Genomic DNA, 19,267 nt, shown 5'->3' on the forward strand with positions numbered 1-19,267 from the left:
GGATTCTGAACAGGAAAAGGATTAACTCAACATTTTAAACAGATCACTCTGGCTACTGCTTGAGGAATCTGGCAGCAAGAATAGAAGTAAAGAGAAGGTGATTGCAGGAATTTGGGACATGAATAATGCTAAGTGGGATGAGAGTGATAACAGGGAGTATGGTAACCACCACTCAGATTTGGAATAATTTGTGAAAGTAGAATTAATGGAGTTTGCTGATGAATTGGATAAGAGTTATGAGAGGGAGGTAGTCAAGAATGATTTCAAGGGTTTTGGTTTCAAATATATTTTTTCTCTTTTCAAAAAGGAGAGGAGCCTGACCTGTGGTGGCGCAGTGGATAAAGTGTCGACCTGGAAATGCTGAGGTCGCCAGTTCGAAACCCTGGGCTTACCTGGTCAAGGCATGTATGGGAATTGATGCCTCCAGCTCCTCCCCCCTGTCTCTCTCTCCTCTCTCTCTCTCCTCTCTAAAATGAATTTAAAAAAAAAAAAAAAAAAAAGGAGAGGAGTCCACTACGCTAAATGCTGCCAAAGACTGAGTACTGATAATTGTAAGGTATTTTTCCCCGCTGAGAAAAAAGGAAGGGGCATAGCCATGAAGTGTGGAACAGCAAAGGCTTTGCTGAGTACAGAGCGCTTCCCAGATGATGTTCCCTGGTCCGGGAGACATGGCCAGGGAAGTTGCGCAGATTAAACCATGTAGGAGATACTTAAACGGTCCTAGGGTGGTCGAGTTAATATGACATGGAGAAATCTCACTGGCTGATGGACAGTCGCTCTTTTCCCAAGGACTCCTGGGAAGTTTCTTTGGGTGCCCATGGTTGTGGGCGGTTCTAGTCAAAGTTTCCGGGTCTGGTTTCTCACGTGACCTTTCTCCATTATCTACCGATCTTACAATAATTAACAGAGATTATTTATGATTTCTACATCAGTGATTTTAGTGAGTTGACTAAAAGCAAAATTGGAATGATTTCAGAGGGAATAGGTTGTGTTTTTAAAAGTTAGACTGACAGGATATAGGAGAAACTCATGGTGCAAACGAAAGTCATTGGTAATCTTCTAATTCTTTCGCTGGGTGATAGGTTTGTGGATTCATTAGATTAGTATGTGTTACACTTTACATATATAATTCATATAGTCTTTTCTATGGTTTACATATTCCATTTAAAAATACTTTAAGAGAGAAGGGTATAACATGAGCTAAGAACAGCTCCTATTCTTTTCCTATTTCTGCTTTTCAAACCTTTCTATTGTCAAATATCTTACAGCCTGTCCCACAATATTGCACTCTCAGCATTTATCATCAATCTTCTCAAATACCATTCTGTAAGGGTAACAGGCAGGCATCTCCCTTTCTCCTACCCTGGAGAGCAGGGCTGTGTGTGGGTACTGCAGGGACCTATGTTGGAGAAGGGGAAACTGGAGGAATGGGTTTTATAAGAAGGATGATCACCAACTTAGTCGTATTGTAGTCATTACAGCACCTAAGTGGAGATGTAAACTGCTATTCATTTATTTATTCATTCCACCAATGTCTCCTGGGCACTTTGCAAGGCATGGGGGCACTGACTCTGCCCTTGAGAAGTTCGTTATAGATAAAAAGCTGCAGGGACACGGATCAGAGAGAGAAATGGACATATGCTTCCTTTAAACCACAAGGACTGACTGCTGCTGCTGTGAGTCAGAGGATCTGGATGGCTCCTGGAGACAGAACTAAGGCCTCCCTGGTAGAAGGCGCAACAAAGTGGATTCTATGGAAGGATTAACAATTGATTTGTTGTACGTGTCCAGCAATGTTGCCGATTGTTCATCTGATAGTGATGTCCCTGTCATAAGAAATGTTTAGGCAGGGGACATGAAGGAATTAAGAAGATTTCTGCATGGGGGTGGGGGGGTTAGATTATATGACTTTTAAGCTTTCTCCAAGTCCAAGATTCTGATTTTGAGTAGGTTGGGGCCCCAAGCTGATATAGACATGTGATTAACAGTATATTGCTCACTGTCAGCTGCAAACACAGGACTCATGGGATACTTTTCAAAATACAATGGAGGCTGAGCTTCCAGGAACAGGAAACCACTCCCACTCCTGTTGCCACCCAGTGCTGGATGCTGGCGTCACCAAGAAGGACCCGTGCCTACAGGAAATAATAATTACTGAGACCTGGCTTCTTCTGTCCCCCTCCCTCCCTTCGTTTCGTTTTCCCTTCTCCTTCTCTGTGACTTGCCTCCACTCCTCAACCCCTGTTTTCTTTCTTGATGTTACCTTCATAAGAATATGAGTTCCATGTTTGGAATTCCCCTTCATATTATACCACGTCTTTTCTGTGGGAGAAAGAAAGAATTAGAAAAAAAGAGTCAGGAAGAAGAAAAAAGGGCGATCAGTGACAGTCTCCTGTCTTTGATGGCCACTGCACCGCTAGCTCTGCAGAACTGAGTTAATCCTAATGGGATTAGTTAGCCCACAATTTTCTTCTTTCTCTCTCTTTATCTCCAGAGGTAAGGGATGGAGAAAAAGTGTTAATAAAGTGAAAACAAAAGAAAAAATTTCTTTCTCCAATTCTGTGCCTCAGGATTTTTTTTTTAATCTAAATTTGTAACATAATTTATGTAATTTTCCTCTGTTGATAGACATTAGGGATATTCTTATTGTTCACTATTGCACATAGAGCCACACTGAGCATTTTTGTACATATAGCTCCATGTATTTGTTGCTACTATTGCTGTAGGATAGAGTCCTTGTGGAATTTCTGGATGATCAGGCTTGGGCATATGTATTTTTTATAGATAATGACAAATGACCCTCCTCCAAAGTTGTAACATTTACATTTTCATCAGTAGTATATAAATGTACATTTTTCTTGTACTTTAAACACTAAATGTTAATTTCTTCCATTTTTAGGTGAAAACTGGTGTCATATATGTGTGTGTGTGTGTGTGTGTGTATGTATATATATATTTGCTCTTTGTTTTATAGTTCCTATTTGCTTATTTATTGGGTATATATATATTTTTTTTCTTTTGTGACTTCCTTTTTTATATTCTTGGATAATTTTTGCACTAAGTGAATTGTCTTTCTTTATTGCTTCATGGTGAGAAAGGCTTTCTTCACAAGATTACTATTCTCTTACAGTTTTTTTCTAGTATTTTTATACATTTTGCTATTTAATTATGAATATTTTGTTAGTATAGAGTGCTTTGTAATCTAATGATTATTTTCCAAATAAACGGTCATTTCCCCAGTCTTTAAAAAACTCACTTTCCCCACATTTTAGCTTAAGTTACTCTGTTATCTATTTATCTATTACCTATTTTTCTCTCTCTATCCATTTATCATCTATTTATCTATCCATCCAGAGCTGTTTTGTGCATTCTAGTATATTCTACTGCTTTTTCACTATTCTTATCCCAATAATATATTGCTTTGAAGATATTAGTGTAAATTCTTCCTGTATTCTTCCTTTAATAATTTTAAACTATTTTTGCACAATTTACATGTTTTCTATCACAAATGATGTTGAAAATTTTTCATGTTTATACTATTTCTTATTTGTTATCATGATAATTCTTTGTGTTTGTGTACTTTACCAATGTAAGCACGTCACCTTTGACATTGGTGCTTGAAATTTCCCAGTGGACATGTTGGCAGGCCCTGAAGGTGTAATGTGGAAGGACAGGGAGGAGGTCATGATCATGAGATTTGAATTTACTAATCACTCCTACAGATGAAAACAGGGACTAGTTGAGCTTTCAGAATAAGGATGTCAGGAGATAGATGCCAGATAGATAGATAGATAGATAGATGATAGATAATAGATAGATGATGATGATAGATAGATAGATAGATAGATAGATGATAGATAGATAGATAGCTAAGGACTAGGAAATGGATATAATAAGAGGAAGAGGAGCTAAGCCAGAATCATAGTATTCACTGAAGCAAGCTATAAAAATCCAAGTATCAAGCTTTTGTTGAAAAACAAAACAAAATAAAAAACCCCATCAGGCTCTCTGCTTAGAGAGAGATGACCAACATAGTGTGGGTACAAAATCAATAATGTTGGGCTGAGAATTTTTATGCAACTCTACTGTCACTTGGTCAAGAGCTCAGACTGTACACCCAAATTGTATTAGTCTTAGAGAGGGATGCATTTTCTATCATTTTTCTATGTGGGTCATATATTCCAACTAATTAATAATTCACTTTCTGCTGCAAACTATGCCCCTGATGACTCAGGAGACCAATTTCAAGCTTGTGGCCAGGAGCAAAGTGGCTGTCTGTGAGAGTGGGCCAGATGGATGCTAATTGGCCTGTCTTAGATCTGAACTGTTGACCTTGGTTCTGAACAACAAAAGAACTGACCAGATTCACAGAAACAGCTTGGTTTTGTATTACATGAAAGTATAATTATTTTGTTATCTCAGTGACAAATAGGTGACAGAATTGTGTATTTTAAACAAAGGCATATAGGCAACCTAAAATAATGCATCAAATATTTGAGATAAATATAGTTTATATAGATAGTTACTTTAAAAGTTCATGCTGTGTAGCTTCAATCTTGCTGTTGTTCCATGATGTCTCAATCATCTTTTGCTGACTATTTAGGAATTTGTGATAGTGATTCTACTTTTATTCATACTCAACCAGCATGTTCACTGTCAGCAGTTGAATTAAACTGCTATTCTACTGGAGGACATAAACCATCAGTTTTAAGTTTCATGTCATTCACCTGACCCCCGTCAGCCTCTCACCTCAATATACAGTGGTACCTTGAGATACTAGCAGACCAACATACAAATTTTTTTAATATATGAGCTGCAGCTCTGTCCGTATTTTTGTTCGAGATCCAAGTGAAATTCTTAGATATGAGTCGTGATTCAGGAAGCTGCTGCTAGTTGGCGCATTGGCACATGGGTCCAGTATCAGCAGCACAACACCAGCATCTCGTTCTTTCTCATGTGTTACCTGCAGAATCAAGTCAAATCTTGTGCTCTGTACTCATTCTTGCATCACTTTTGCATTTTTTTAACTAACTTTTTTTGTGTGCTATCATGGGGCCGAAGAAAGTGAGTGTAAAGGACAGTGGTGAGAAGAAGAAGAGAATGATGTCAATAGAAGTAAAGCAAGAAATATTAGAAAAATATGAGTGTGGTGTATGAGTGATTGAATTGGCAAGGCTGTACAACCGCTATACAGCTACAATTTGTACCATCCTTAAACAAAAGGATGTCATCAAAAGCACAAACCCAGTGAAAGGAACTACAATTCTGTCCCAATTAAAGACAAATATCTATGAAGAAATGGAGAAGCTTCTGCTGGCGTGGGTGAAAGAGAAAGAGCTGGCAGGAGATACAGAGACAGAGACTGTAATATGCGAAAAGGCACGTATTATTTACAGCAACTTGAAGAAGAAAGAACCATCAACCTCAAAAGAGGCAGCAGAAGATACGTTTAAGGCAAGTCACAGCTGGTTTGAAAATTTCAAGAAGAGATCTAGCATCCACTTGGTAGTGAGGCATGGTGAAGCTGCGAGTGCTGACGTTAAGGCAGCTGAGGAGTACATCGCACGTTTTGCTGCGCTTATCGCAAAAGAACGCTATATCCCCCAACAAGTGTTCAACTGTGATGAAACAAGATTGTTTTGGAAATAAATGCCCTGTAGGACTTCCATCACTGCAGAGCAGAAGAAGCTGCCGGGCCATAAACCCATGAAAGACCATCTGACCCTGCATTGTGTGCAAATGCTAACGGTGACTGTAAAGTAAAGCCACTGCTAGTGTATCATTCTGAAAATCCTCGAGCCTTTAAGACTCACAAGATTCTTAAAGAAAAACTGCAGGTTATGTTGTGTGCCAATCCTAGGGCATGGGTTACACGGCAGCTTTTTATTGAATGGGTAAGTCTCGTTTTTGGTCTTGCAGTGAAGAAATATCTTCAAGAAAATAAACTCCCGATAAAAGCATTACTAATCCTTGAAAATGCTCCAGCCCACCCACCTGGTGAAGATGACATTCTCGATGAGTTCAAATTCGTGAAAGTCCTCTACCTCCCACCCAACACAACTTTAATCTTTGCAACCTATGGATCAGCAGGTTATTTCCAACTGTAAAAAGCTTTACACAAAGCACTTGTTCCACTGCTGCTTTGAGGTGACTGAGAATACAATTCTAACCCTTCGAGAGTTTTGGAAAGATCACTACAACATTGTGATATGTTTACATATTATTGACTTGGCATGGCAAGAGGTTACAAAAAGAACCTTTAATTTGGCATGGAAAAAGTTATGGCCTGATGTTGTTGCAGACAGGGACTTTGAAGGATTTGGACTAGAGACCGAGACTGAGGTAGAAGCATTGGAGGAGATTGTGTCCCTTGGAAAGTCGATGGGTCTGGTAGATGAGGGTAATATAAACAAGCTCGTCCAGGAACATGAGGAGGAACTCTCAACTGAGGAGTTGAAGGAGCTACAGATGATGCAACATACTGAGCTTCTGCAAGAGATTAGTAGTGAGGAGGAGGTAATGTCGTAGGAAGTGATTTCTTCAAGTGAAATTAAAGACATGCTGGCAATGTGGGAGAAGCTTTCAAGTTTCATTGAAAAGAAATACCTAGAAAAAGTTTCAACTGGTCCTGCTTTAGCACTTTTTAATGACACTTGTTTGTCACATTTTCCTAACATTTTAAAAGGCAGGCAAAAGCAAACCTCTTTGAATGGATTTTTATTCAAAAGTCCTGCAAGTGAAAATGCTGAAAGTGCAGCCAAAAAGGCAAAAACAGGTGATGATTAAATGAAAAATACGTAATGTTAAGCTTAGGTTAAGTTTAAAGGTAAGAAAGTGCATTTTTTTACAATTAAGTTTTTGTGGTTTCATTTTAAGTAAAGAAAGTGCAGCTTTAGTTTTGTTTAAAGTAAATAAAATGCAGTTTTAGTTTACATTTAGTTTTAAGAAAGTGCAGTTTTAGTTTACGTGTCTACAGTGCCTGCATCCCTTCCTCCCTCCCTCCCTCCTCTGCCATTCACCTCTGTTAGCCGCACTCATCTGTCTCCAAGGTAAGAATACAGTACTAAATAACACTGTTTTTTTTTATTTCATATATTTTGTTATGCATTGGTAAAGTATACATGTGTGTTTCTTAATTAAAACCATGTCTTTTTTCATAATTTAGCATGGTTTGGGGATTTTTCACAGGGCTGGAACAGATTAAATCTACTTCAGTTATTTTAAATGGGAGAAATTTGTTTGATATATGAGTTGACTGACTTACGAGCTCAGTTACAGAATGAATTAAACTCGTATCTTAAGGTACCACTGTATATTTGTCAACACCTCCATCTTTGCCTTCATATCTCTGTAGCACCACCCAACTCTTTTTCTCCACTCAAGAAGATATAATCCTTTCTCACTTTGGACCAGAATTTATTGACGTGTACTTTCTTTAATTTTCATACAAGTTAAAAAGTCAAATAAGTTGGCAGGTTTTATTTAAAAAACATCAATCTCATTATTTCATCCACTTCAATCATTTTAGCAGTTTTGCTTGTTATTTCACCTCAACATTTTAAAATAAAATACATGTACTTTTTTCTCTTAAATCACTTATACACTTGCCAAGTATAGTTATAATTATAATTTGTTCTTACATTTATATTATATATAAATATGCCAAGTTCATTCACAGCGGAGCCAAGTAGCATATATGAGAAAATTTCTTTCACTATATGACTTTTTCCCCTAAAAAATTGATTACCCTATTTTTTTTTCTTTCTGGTTCTGATGCTTGGTTTCTCTCTAAAGACTGTTTTGTTTTTTCTTTTTAGTATGCTTTGTAATTTTTGTTGAAAGCTAGACATGATGTATCTGGTCAAAGAAACTGAGCTGAATAGGCCCTTCTTGTGAGATTCTATGTTTATCTGGCTGGGGATTGTATTGTGTTTACTACTTGTTGTATCTGTGCAATCAGAAGCTAAAATTTCCTCCAATGTTCCTATGTGTGTCTCTTCTATTATCTTTGGTTTTTCCTAAAGACCTCTTCTTAAATAGGGCCTGAGGCTTGTTAGGGCTAAGCTAAAAGTTGTCTCCAGCAGCTGTCAGTGAAGATAACTGACCCTAACAAAATCACAACAGTCTACCCCCCAGCCAGTTTCAGTCAGGTTGTAAAAATAACTAACTAGACAGGAGTCATGGTAGTTTCTGTAAGTTCTAACCTGAGGCTGAAAGGAACCTTCCATCCCCCAGGGCACGAAGAAACATTCGTGAGAACAACTGCCAGGCCAGACCGATGGACAAGCCTAACTAACTAAAGGCCAGTCGTTCCCCTACATAACCTCTCCCTTGCCTTTGCTTGGGGAGGTTGTCGTCCTTAAGACAACACTCCCACATCTCATAGAAACCTCAAATAAATACTCTTTTCCATCAAGTTTGATTCCCTGCAACTTTTTTTCTGGCTGTACCTAACAAGGCTTCTAGTTCTTTTAGCTATAATCCCTTCTGATTATACAGGCACCCTCTTGATGTGGTGGGAAGGTGGGGAAGGACTACAGAACGTTCTGTAGTCCTGTGATTGAGTCTATTAATGAGATTGAGTTGGGTATTTCTCTTTCTCCATGTCAAAGGCTAGAGGAAACTGGAGTTGGGCATTTCCTGTTCTTCTGGTTAGTTAGGCTTTGGTAAAACCCTAGTCAGTCAGGCTCTGGTGTACGATAGTTTCCCTTGAGAAAACAGAGAATTTGTTAAAGAGAACAGAGAGCTATCGGTGTCTTTCAGAATGCTTACTTTTTCTCTTCCACCATGAGGGAACTCTTCTCTCCTCCTAACAGCGAGAATCTGGTGGTGCTCATGAAGGTAAAATTCACAAAAGTGTGGGGGTCCCTAAGGCTAGGCCTCTTCAGAGCTTTTAACTCTCAAGCTTGTCCACACTGAATCTCCAACACCCTGTCAGCCACATCTTCCAGCTATCTTATAGGGATTGGCTCCGGTCATGGGCTTCCGCACCTGGTAAGCTGTGAGTACATGTATTGCCCTGTCTTTCCAGTTTGGGGGGACAGCAGTTTGCTCTGCAACCTCACTTCTTGGATGTATCTAAGAAAAGTTGATTTTTCAGTTTGTTCAATTTTCTTGTGAAACTGAAGGTGATGACTTCCAAGCTTTTAACATGTTGAACCAGAATCCTGAAATCCTTTACTTTGAATCTCTAGCTAGGTTTTCTTATTTATTCTTGAAGTCCTATAAAATCTCTCAGCAGAGCTCATTAGTATCTACTAGTTCCTGCTGTGTGACTGCTTCCTGGAGACTGCCCCTGGAGGCCCTGCATCTTCCTGTCCCACCCGCAGCATTTGGCCTCCAAACTGGCTGTATTCTGAGGTTTCCTTCTTCCATAATGACTTCCCTTTATAGTTCTTCTGTCTTCTAGCCTGTTTCATGAAATCTGTTTCCTCTTTTTTGTTGTTGTTTGTTTACTTCCTCATTTTAGTGAAGCACATATTTTTACAGCTTCAGAAATAACAGTACATGGAAAGCATCTTTTAAAAGATCTTTAACATCTGAAAATGCCTATACTCCTATTACACTTAATTATTAGTTTGATGGATATAGTATTCTAGGTGGAAAATCATTTTCTCTCAGAATATTAAAGACATGGTTCCACTGATCTCCAGTTTTTAATGTTACTTTTGAGAAGCCCAGTGCCACTTTGGTTCCTGTATTTTTGTTTGTTTTGTTTTGTTTTTTCCTTCTGGAAGCTTTAGGAACTTATCTTTATTTTTGGGATTCTGAAATTCCACAATAATGTGCCTTTCTTTGGGTCTTTTATGATAATTGTGTTACTTAGACCCATTTAACTGGAAGCTCATGCTCTTTAATATCAATTTTCTGTTTTTTCCATTTTCTCTCTTGATTGCCTATGAGCTGGATGTTTGATCTCCATAATTTTCCTTAACCTTTTTCTTGTATTTTCTAATGGCTTATATTTTATGCTACTTTTTAATAGATTTTTTTCCCAATAGTTACCAATTTTTAAATAAAAAAATTATTTTTGTTACCATATTCTTAATTTCCAAGTGTTCTTTTCTGACTTTCTTTTGTTGCCATTTTTTATTCTCATCCTGGTCCTGCATCATAGATGCAATACCTTCTCTTAGTTGAAAATATTAGTGACAGTTTTGTACTTTTTCAGAAGGGCATTGCCTTCATATAGCTGGTACTCCTTGGCTGTTTCTTCATATTTAGGAATGAGTCGCTGAACAGCCGTCTGGAAGGTTTATGTGCATAGGCGGGGCTTGTGTCCATGAGGCTTTATTGCCAAGTCCTGGAACTGGCTTGGGGAAAGGCTGGGGTCCGGCTGCTTGCTTTACAGAATACGATCTACTCTATTTTTAGTTCCATGCCTCATGCATTCTACTCTCCATATATGTTGTTTCTAAAACTATAGCCTCTTTAGATCCATTTCTTCAGAAATAACACTTTCCCATGCAGCTAGGGGGTGGGTAGTACCAGACTTCACTAAGGGCAGAAAATCAGGATTGAACTGCTCCTGTTTGCAGGATTCCAGCCGCCTCGCTCCTTCTGTGGTATCTCAGATCATGAGCCTTCCTGGTGTGATGCCAGGTAGAGCATCTTGTCTCTCATGCATCTCCCCCTCAGCTCACTCACGTAGCAGTCCTTCACCTTCATTCCCTTTCCATGTACTAACCTCTCTCAATCTCATTCTCCTTGTTGTACTGGGGACAATTTTGAAAGAAAGGGGAGTAGAGACATCTTGACTCTGGCAACACAATGCCCTGAATCCTTGATGTTATGCTCCCTGCGTCTAGACATGAGCCTTGTAAGGACGTTTAGTTGGTGTTTAAAGTAGTTGTAGGCTATGAAGGCAGTGTTCCTTAGGAGGACATGGCGGGGAAGGGAGGTACAGGATCCAAGTGCTCGGCTCCCTGCTCCACTCCCAGGAGATGAGACTGCCAAGAACAGTCAGCATTCCTGGGCTGCAGAAGCCCCCAAATCCCCGTCTAACATCCCTACTGTCCACTTCAGTTCCAGAGTGCTCAGCAGAGCTGAAGCTTTCCAGGAACCCATTTGCCACTGTCTTGAAGCCTTTAGGGAGCTCCCTTTAGTCACCTTTGTAGTAGTGTTTTGTCCACCACTCTGATGCCCTGGCTATGGTCCCATTTTCACCATTCTGCCATTTTAGCTGTGTGCTCTTTCTCCTTCTGGTGTTGGTACTGTCTACATCAGGGGTCCCCAAACTACGGCCCGCGGGCCGCATGCAGCCCCCTGAGGCCATTTATCCGCCCCCCCTGCACTTCGGGAAGGGGCACCTCTTTTTTTTTTTCCTTTTCTGCATTTTTCTGAAGCTGGAAACGGGGAAGCAGTCAGACAGACTCCCACATGTGCCCGACCCGGATCCACCCGGCATGCCCACTAGGAGACGATGCTCTGCCCATCTGGGGCGTCGCTCTGTCGTGACCAGAGACATTCTAGTGCCTGAGGCGGAGGCCATGGAGCCATCCTCAGTGCCCGGGCCATCTTTTGCTCCAATGGAGCCTTGGCTGCAGGAGTGGAAGAGAGAGACAGAGAGGAAGGAGAGGGGGAGGGGTGGAGAAGCAGATGGGCGCTTCTCCTGTGTGCCCTGGCCAGGAATCGAACCAGGGACTTCCACAAACCAGGCTCTACCACTGAGCCAACCGGCCAGGGCCAAGGGGCACCTCTTTCATTGGTGGTCAGTGAGAGGAGCATACTTCCCATTGAAATACTGGTCAGTTTGTTGATTTAAATTTATTTGTTCTTTATTTTAAATATTGTATTTGTTCCCGTTTTGTTTTTTACTTTAAAATAAGATATGTACAGTGTGCATAGGGATTTGTTCATAGTTTTTTTTTTTATAGTCCGGCCCTCCAACGGTCTGAAGGACAGTGAACTGGCCCCCTGTGTAAAAAGTTTGGGGACCCCTGGTCTACGTGTTAATGCAGTGGCTCCTTTAGATCACAGCTGGTGCTCTGTCCTATCTTGCTTCATCTTTTCTCCCAAACTCCCAATTCTCCTTTTCCTTAAACTTTTCACCACTGTGTACTCATATGTACAGAGATCCTCATCTTGAAAAATTTTCTCTGAACTGTGCTAACCCCTCTAGTGACCATCCTTTCTCATTCCTCCTGGCCAACTCCTCAGAAGACTATAGAATGTGGCCTGTATTTTCTCATCTCCCACTGGCTCTCATTAATGACTTATATGGTAATCTGGCTTAAACCTCTGTTAATGGTTTTAAAAATCTGTTTCCAATGTCACCAAGTGATCTAATTTCTAGGTCAGTTTTCTCTCCTCATCAAATTTAATCATCCTTCCTTTTAAAAATCTCCTTAGCTTGGAAAACACATTATTCTGAGACTTCTGGAACAGCCCTTGGGTTTTTTTGCTGTTGTTGTTTTCTCCTTTCCACCTGACCTACCCCCTTAGATGGCTTTGTTTCTTTTTGAATATCCTCATCTTACTATACTGATACCAAAATTTCTGGTCCAAGCCTCTAATCTGCCTTCTGAGCTTCAAAAATATATCTCCAATAATTCGCTAAATATTTTCACTTTTATCCTTGATGGACACTCTAAGTTCAACATAGTTAGCACTGAATTCATCTTTTATCAAAAACTCATTCTACTTCCTGCAATGCTGCTACTATTTGTATTTTCAAGTAAGCTCAAAATATTTAAACTATCACTTAGTCTTCCCTCTCACTTACCTCCCATGTTTACTCAGTCTTCTTTGCTTATTTTACCTCACACCTTTCCCTTCTTTCTCTTGGTGCTTTTCACCCTGCTGGCCATAAACCTCCCTGAGCTCATTATCCAGGTCATTGTAGTTGCTTTCAAAGCGATCTTCCCGGTTGTAGTGTCTCCCTTTCGACTTGCTTTACTGCCAAATCAATTGGTTGGTTGATTAATATTGTCCCTTTTGTAACATAAATTGAGACATCTTGCTGTTTGCCCTTGTAACTCCACTATTCAGCAATGTTCAGTGGCTCCTGAGCTGGGCTGGACTACAGAGGCCCTTACAGATTTGAAGTGCAACTCTTGGATTGGAAATCATTTTCATTTTTGTTTTGCAGACAAATAAGCAGAACAAGGGTACCAGTGGGTGGAAACGGACCCTTATTGCCTCTTTAGTTCTTCATGAGGGAGTTGATGTTTAGTGGCTCTGACAACTCCTTCAGGATGAGGGATTTGCTAGGTCAGAGAAGCTCGAAGCCTTACCATCACCATCTTTTTAATGAGTAATTGCAGGAAGGGTCTTTGATGCGCTATAATGATAAAACCTTAGTATTAGAGACTGTGTATGGTCTGGCCCCTGTCTTTTCAGTTCTCTATTTCCTGGCACAAATAGATTTATTTATATCACAAATATGCTGCAAACACTTCTTCTATGTTTTCTTCCCTATTACCTTCGTTTCCAGGTTTCCTTGCAAGTTTTACCCTTTAAATCCCATATGTTATCACATCTCTGGGAAGCTTTCCCTGCCCACTGAAAATGAGATCTCCCCGCCCCCGAATTCCTCTAACAGCTATCATGCCATTTGCTAATGCTCAGCATAATAAATCAAACAACTTATTTATTGTCACTTTTTTTTTTATTCTGCTTCTCTAATCCAATATTGCCTTTAGCGCAGTGGTTGTTGTCTACGTTTTGAAGTCTTCAGTGCCGCATCATGGCTTTGCTCATGGATGTTGCTCAGTGTTGGTGATATCAGTAACACCCCCACCCCTAGTGAAGTGGACTGGTGGCTGAGACCACCTGAGGTTGGTGGCGTGATCTGGCCCATGGGGGTCGGAGAGCCTCCTTCTGTTACCTTAGCCAGGGAGGGCTTCTGGGGTTCAGCAGCACGCAGGAGAAGAACTGGTCAGAGGGGACTGATGAAGGAATCTGTCAGCTTGATAAACACCTTTCAGTTGTTGAAAATCATTACTGTGGCAAAATGTCAGAAAGTAAATTAAGAATTTCCCCTTCCTTTAATACACCAATAACATCACCTTCATATTCAAAGCACAAGTAATAAAAATCTTATCTGTGGGAGAACAAAGTATTGAGTGAAAGTGACATTTTAGATGTTCAGAAGTGGCTGTGGAGGTACGAACCAGAATAAAACAGAACAAATGAGAAGCAGTAGTAGCAGTTAGTCACACCCCAGGGATCCAGGGCGTAATAACCATGAACAGAACCTTGATAAACATCCAATCCTGGAAAGAAAGGTGAATGATCATGCAATCCTTACCACTGGGCCTGGGAACACCTTTGCAGATGATGAAATCATTGATGTCTAACTTTGGGCATACATGTGCTTTATGTCCCTCCCTATCTCAGAGATATGAACTTTAAATGTGAAGCATTTAGTCAACTTGGTCCTTCTTTTTAATCACTGTTCTAAAATAAGTAAATAGAATAACCTTAATATTTCTTTTTACTGATGGTTAAGTAAAAGTAGCAATAGATACAATCTTCTCCGAGCAAACATACCATGCATCAATAAGTGAACACTTAGTCTAAGCTATTTTCCATAAGACACATGAAGCATTTCTAATAGAATCTTAACAAAGTACATCAGCAAACACTCCAATCTTCATCTCTAGAAAGGAAATGCAGTCCTCTATGCAGACATAGAATCCTTTAATTTAACTGGAGGAGAGCATGACTGTGCAGTTGGGTGGTGTAATTTTGAAAAATTGCTTAAGTGTCATTGTTTTTTATTTTATATTCATTGAAAAATATAAATGCCACATGTAGCAATAACAGTAAGTCTCATTACAGTCTGATAGATAAAGATCTTACTATGAAAATATATGCTAGCTGCAGTTAGGAATGTTTAATAAAACATTGGAATCAATTTCTTGTACTTATGTTTTAAGGGAATTAATAAAAGTACTTCCATCTGTAACATTAAAAACTTTATTGATTTTAAATTTGGATGGAACAGCACAGAGATGACCAATCACTGGACAAGAATGATACACCTTTGTGAGGATCTTCGTCCTTCAACACAGGTGCAGGTGTGTGGGGACTCGGGCACAGGGTACCGAAACCGGGGGTAAAGGTATTACTAACAAGGTCTTACTTTGTCTGGGCTTTTCGTGTTTGAGTCGTCTGTGTGCACAGTTTTTTCTTTGGCGTTTTTTGTTTGTTTGTTTGTTTTGAGTTTGAGCTTCACAAAGACTTGTCCTTCTGTCCAAAGGGCCCTTTGGAAACTAGAAAGACGTCATGACTTATTTTATTGCAGAGGCCGTGGATGCTTGGGCTAAATCCCTCCTTCCTTTTCCCTTCACAGCTCAGGAAACATTTGTGGGATCAAGAAACCTTTGGCTCCAACACAACTGCGTGCACCACTTCACACACAAAGTTACCTGCTAAGCCAGAGCAGAAAGCTCAAGCATGTGCTTATCCATGGAAGTGGATGGATAGGATAGTAAAGTGAATGACGCTTACTCAACGTGGAAAAAACCTTGGTGTGTGTTTTTTCTTTCTTTCCCTTTTGTTTTTAGAAAAACAATTAACTGTCATTTGAAGCTCAGCAAGTAATTCTGCAAGATCTAATTAAAGCACAAGAACTGGTTTGAAATGGTTAAAAGATAACAGTAAGAGGGAGAGTCCCAAGTCAACAGTGCCTTCCTAGAAGGTTACCTGGCCTGGGGCTTGAGGAAGGCCGTCCCGCCCTACGCAAGGAGGTGGCTCTCACCTAAAGGCTCTAGGAAAGTCCGCCTCCGTTCCTTGCAACATTCGAAGTTTGCCCACCTCGCCATCCCGATATGACTTCAAACAACTCCTAATCGGCTCTAGTCACGTCAATCTAAAGCTTTTCTCGGCCTTGCAGGGTTAGAAAAGTGAAAGCAGGGGGCTCCGGGCCGGCGGACCCGCCAGGCTGGCGAAGGCTCCGCGCCGGACACGGGGCAAGTTGGATGGCCTCCGTTTCTCCTGGACCGGCACCGGCACCGGCACCGCAGCCCCTTCCAGGGGAGCGCGCGCGGATGGGAAGAGAGGGCGGCGCGCACAGAACTTGTTTCGCCCAGGTGTCTCCGCAGCTCCCGGGTGAAGCGAGGAACAGGTGCCTTCCGTCCGACGTCAGGGAGGGGCGCCTGCTGCCCCTGGCCGGCTCTCGGGCCCCCTCCCCGGCCCGCGCTCCTCGGCACCCTCGTGCCCCGCCGCAGGGCGGGGCGGGCGCGGCTCGCAGGTAATGATTGCCAGCCGGGTCCGGGGGAGCGGGGGTGTGAGCGCCGGCGGGGGGCGGGCGGCGGGCGGCGCGGGCATAAAGGGCGGCGCGGGCCCAGGGCCGCATCCCGCGCAGCATGCCAGCCCGCGCCCCGCCGCCGCCGCTGCTGCCGCTGCTGCTGCTGCTGGCGGCCCTGGGCGCCCGCCGCCTGCGCGCCGATCCCGGGGACGGAGAGCAGACCTGGGCCCGCTTCGCGCGCCCTGCTGCCCCCGAGACCGCCGGCCTCCTCCACGACACCTTCCCCGACGGCTTCTTCTGGGCGGTGGGCACCGCCGCCTACCAGACGGAGGGCGGCTGGCGGCAGCACGGCAAGGGCGCGTCCATCTGGGACACATTCACTCACCATCGACCCGCGGTGCCCGGCGACCCCGAGCTGGCCGGCCTGCCGTCGGGCGCCCTATCGCCCTCCCCACCCGCCACCGGGGACGTGGCCAGCGATAGCTACAACAACGTCTTCCGAGACACCGAGGGGCTGCGTGAGCTCGGGGTCACCCACTACCGCTTCTCCATCTCGTGGGCGCGGGTGCTCCCCAACGGCAGTGCGGGCGCCCCCAACCGCGAGGGGCTTCGCTACTACCGACGCCTGCTGGAGCGGCTGCGGGAGCTGGGCGTGCACCCCGTGGTCACCCTGTACCACTGGGACCTGCCCCAGCGCCTGCAGGACGCCTACGGCGGCTGGGCCAACCGCGCCTTGATCGACCACTTCAGGGATTACGCCGAGCTCTGCTTCCGCCACTTCGGCGGCCAGGTCAAGTACTGGATCACCATCGACAACCCCTACGTGGTAGCCTGGCACGGCTACGCCACCGGGCGCCTGGCTCCCGGCGTCCAGGGCAGCGCGCGGCTCGGGTACTTGGTGGCACACAACCTCCTCCTGGTGAGTTCGAGGGGCCAGGCGGAGGGCCACGCTGGGAGACGCCAGGGGGCAAGAGGGGAGCTTGATCCTCCGGGTCAGATGAAGGTCCGTTTGAACACCTTTGTGAGCTCACCTAGGAATCACCCAGGAGGTGGGAGGTACTGAGCAATTTAGGCTTTCCATGGAGGGAGTGGAGTTGGGAATGGTATGAAAATCCCACAGTGGACACAGGAGGGAATGTCCTTTGGAGCCCATTTGTCGGAAAGAAATTGGAATCTGGCTCTCCAGTGATAACAGGGAGCACTTTTGGATATAGAGGAATCCCTACAGGCAAGGCTGGGAGGATTTCCTAGTAGTAGCAATGGGGAGAATGAGGAGGATGGATGAAAGACACAAGTGTGTCCGGAAGCTGCGCAGACAGTATTACTCTCTGCTCGAGTTTGTGGAGATGGCAGGAGTTCAATGTTAATCCAATAAATTCTGTGTTGCCGTGGCTCCGTTTACACTGCAGCAAATGCAAAGGTGTAAAAATCGCATATTCTGGAGAGCTGGGTTTAAATGTCCTTGGAAGTTCTCTCTGTCCACCCTTATTTAATTGTCAGGGGTGTGAAAACCCCTAAAACAATCTTAAACAAAGCTAGCCATAAAAATACACAGCTTCAGAGTGACGTAGCTTGTGCCCTCCAACAGGTGTATTTCTGTGGTCTCTCTTCGATTGGAAGGAGTGCTCCGGGATGAGCTCTTAATCTGACAAAAGTGATTTTAACACCTTTGTACCAAAAGCTGAATAAAGTTTGACAGTAGAAAGTTGATATGCCATGACAAAGTCGTCTCCCAAATAATCCTTCCCCCTTTGCTCCTAATACTTTGTTCAGTATTAGGTCCAACTGATCTGAGTGTTCATTTATAATGATGTCGGGTTTTGGTACACTTGTACAGTTTTGTATTGCAAGAGAATAGCTTATGTACAAACATTGTAATCAAAGTGTTTAAATGTATAACTTTTGGTACTGTATTTTGGTGATTCGTGGGCCTACTGGAAGACCTATTTTTAAATTTAGAATTAAGCCGCATATTTTGAATAAATTCAAGATGGACTACTTCTGCATACTTTTAATTGAAGCTGTAGATAACTGAGGCAGAACATGATAGGTTATTGAATTGATTTAATGCTCTGAGCTTCCAGGAATGTTGTAATAGTGGCTAAATAGATTGTATATTAGTTCCACAAAACTCTGCTACCACAGATCATAACAGAATGCTGGATTTGTTTGGGGAAAAAAAGATTTTTAGTGATTTCATTTACATACTTCAGACAATGCTAATAAATGTTTTCAGTCTGGCCATCCTTTTAAGGAATTAAAATACCCTGTGTACCCTGTTTATGGCTGGTGATAGAAACCCGAAGAAGAACTGGTCCTTCTTTTGAGGAAGACATAAGCAAATTTTGGTCCTACCAGAAAAAAAAATGAGATTAATGGACTAGCTGGAGGACCAAATAGACCATTTCTGCAAAATCACTACTTTAGGTTTAAATCATACAACTTTTATTTTTAGAGTGTGCATAATAAACGATGTACAGAGACATCATCAGTTGCTGTATTGGCAACTTACATGCTTATTATAGGACAAGAAGCTGGAATGGCAGGAGTTTCCTGGTGTCTTACATAGTTGGCATGCTTTTGACTCCTGTGCCTGCTCTCAGCCCTTTGATGAACTTGGCAGTTATATTTTTGATCCTTACATACATAAAAATAAACTTGCCAAACACTAACCATCCTTCCCAGAAATGCAGTGGACTTTGAATTCATAAGAAATTAGTGACAGGTGGACACTTGCTTTTGCTGATGCCGCAAACAAAGTGCTAGTTGCTGTAAAACATTAATTTTGCTTTTAGATGTCTTGGGTTTGGAATTTAGTCACTTCTTTTTGTACCTTGTGAAGTAAGTTGTCATTATCGGAGAATATCTTAAATTAACTTTTTCATGAGACAGCTTATTCTGTTTTTAATGTTCTTTCTTGGTGTAGTATTGGGAGGAGGGGGCTAGGGAAGTTTGGACCTTGCAAAGATAAGACACATTCTGCAGGTTTTCTTAACAGAGCATTTCACCTGGGGCTAGATGTTGCTGTCAGGGGTTGTGGGAACTCCTCCCAGATTCATTTACATTTGGGGA

At 42.3% G+C, this 19,267-nt stretch overlaps 1 protein-coding gene and 1 long non-coding RNA gene across 2 annotated transcripts in view; both read left to right on the forward strand.

Annotated features, from left to right (window-relative positions):
• The window catches only part of LOC136308490 (uncharacterized), an 81,155-nt gene extending 65,339 nt beyond the window's left edge, over window positions 1–15,816 (forward strand). Inside the window, exons 2-3 of the long non-coding RNA XR_010726113.1 lie at window positions 14,951–15,023; window positions 15,299–15,816. This is a non-coding gene — a long non-coding RNA (uncharacterized lncRNA). The remainder of the gene's footprint in view (window positions 1–14,950; window positions 15,024–15,298) is intronic.
• A 444-nt stretch (window positions 15,817–16,260) lies between these two features.
• The window catches only part of KL (klotho), a 70,992-nt gene continuing 67,985 nt past the window's right edge, over window positions 16,261–19,267 (forward strand). The window contains exon 1 of the mRNA XM_066235879.1: window positions 16,261–17,114. Within this exon, the coding sequence (XP_066091976.1) occupies window positions 16,314–17,114 (801 nt within the window). The 5' untranslated portion in view covers window positions 16,261–16,313. The remainder of the gene's footprint in view (window positions 17,115–19,267) is intronic.

The sequence above is a fragment of the Saccopteryx bilineata genome, chromosome 6, assembly GCF_036850765.1.
Source record: "Saccopteryx bilineata isolate mSacBil1 chromosome 6, mSacBil1_pri_phased_curated, whole genome shotgun sequence".
Classification (NCBI taxonomy): Eukaryota; Metazoa; Chordata; class Mammalia; order Chiroptera; family Emballonuridae; genus Saccopteryx; species Saccopteryx bilineata.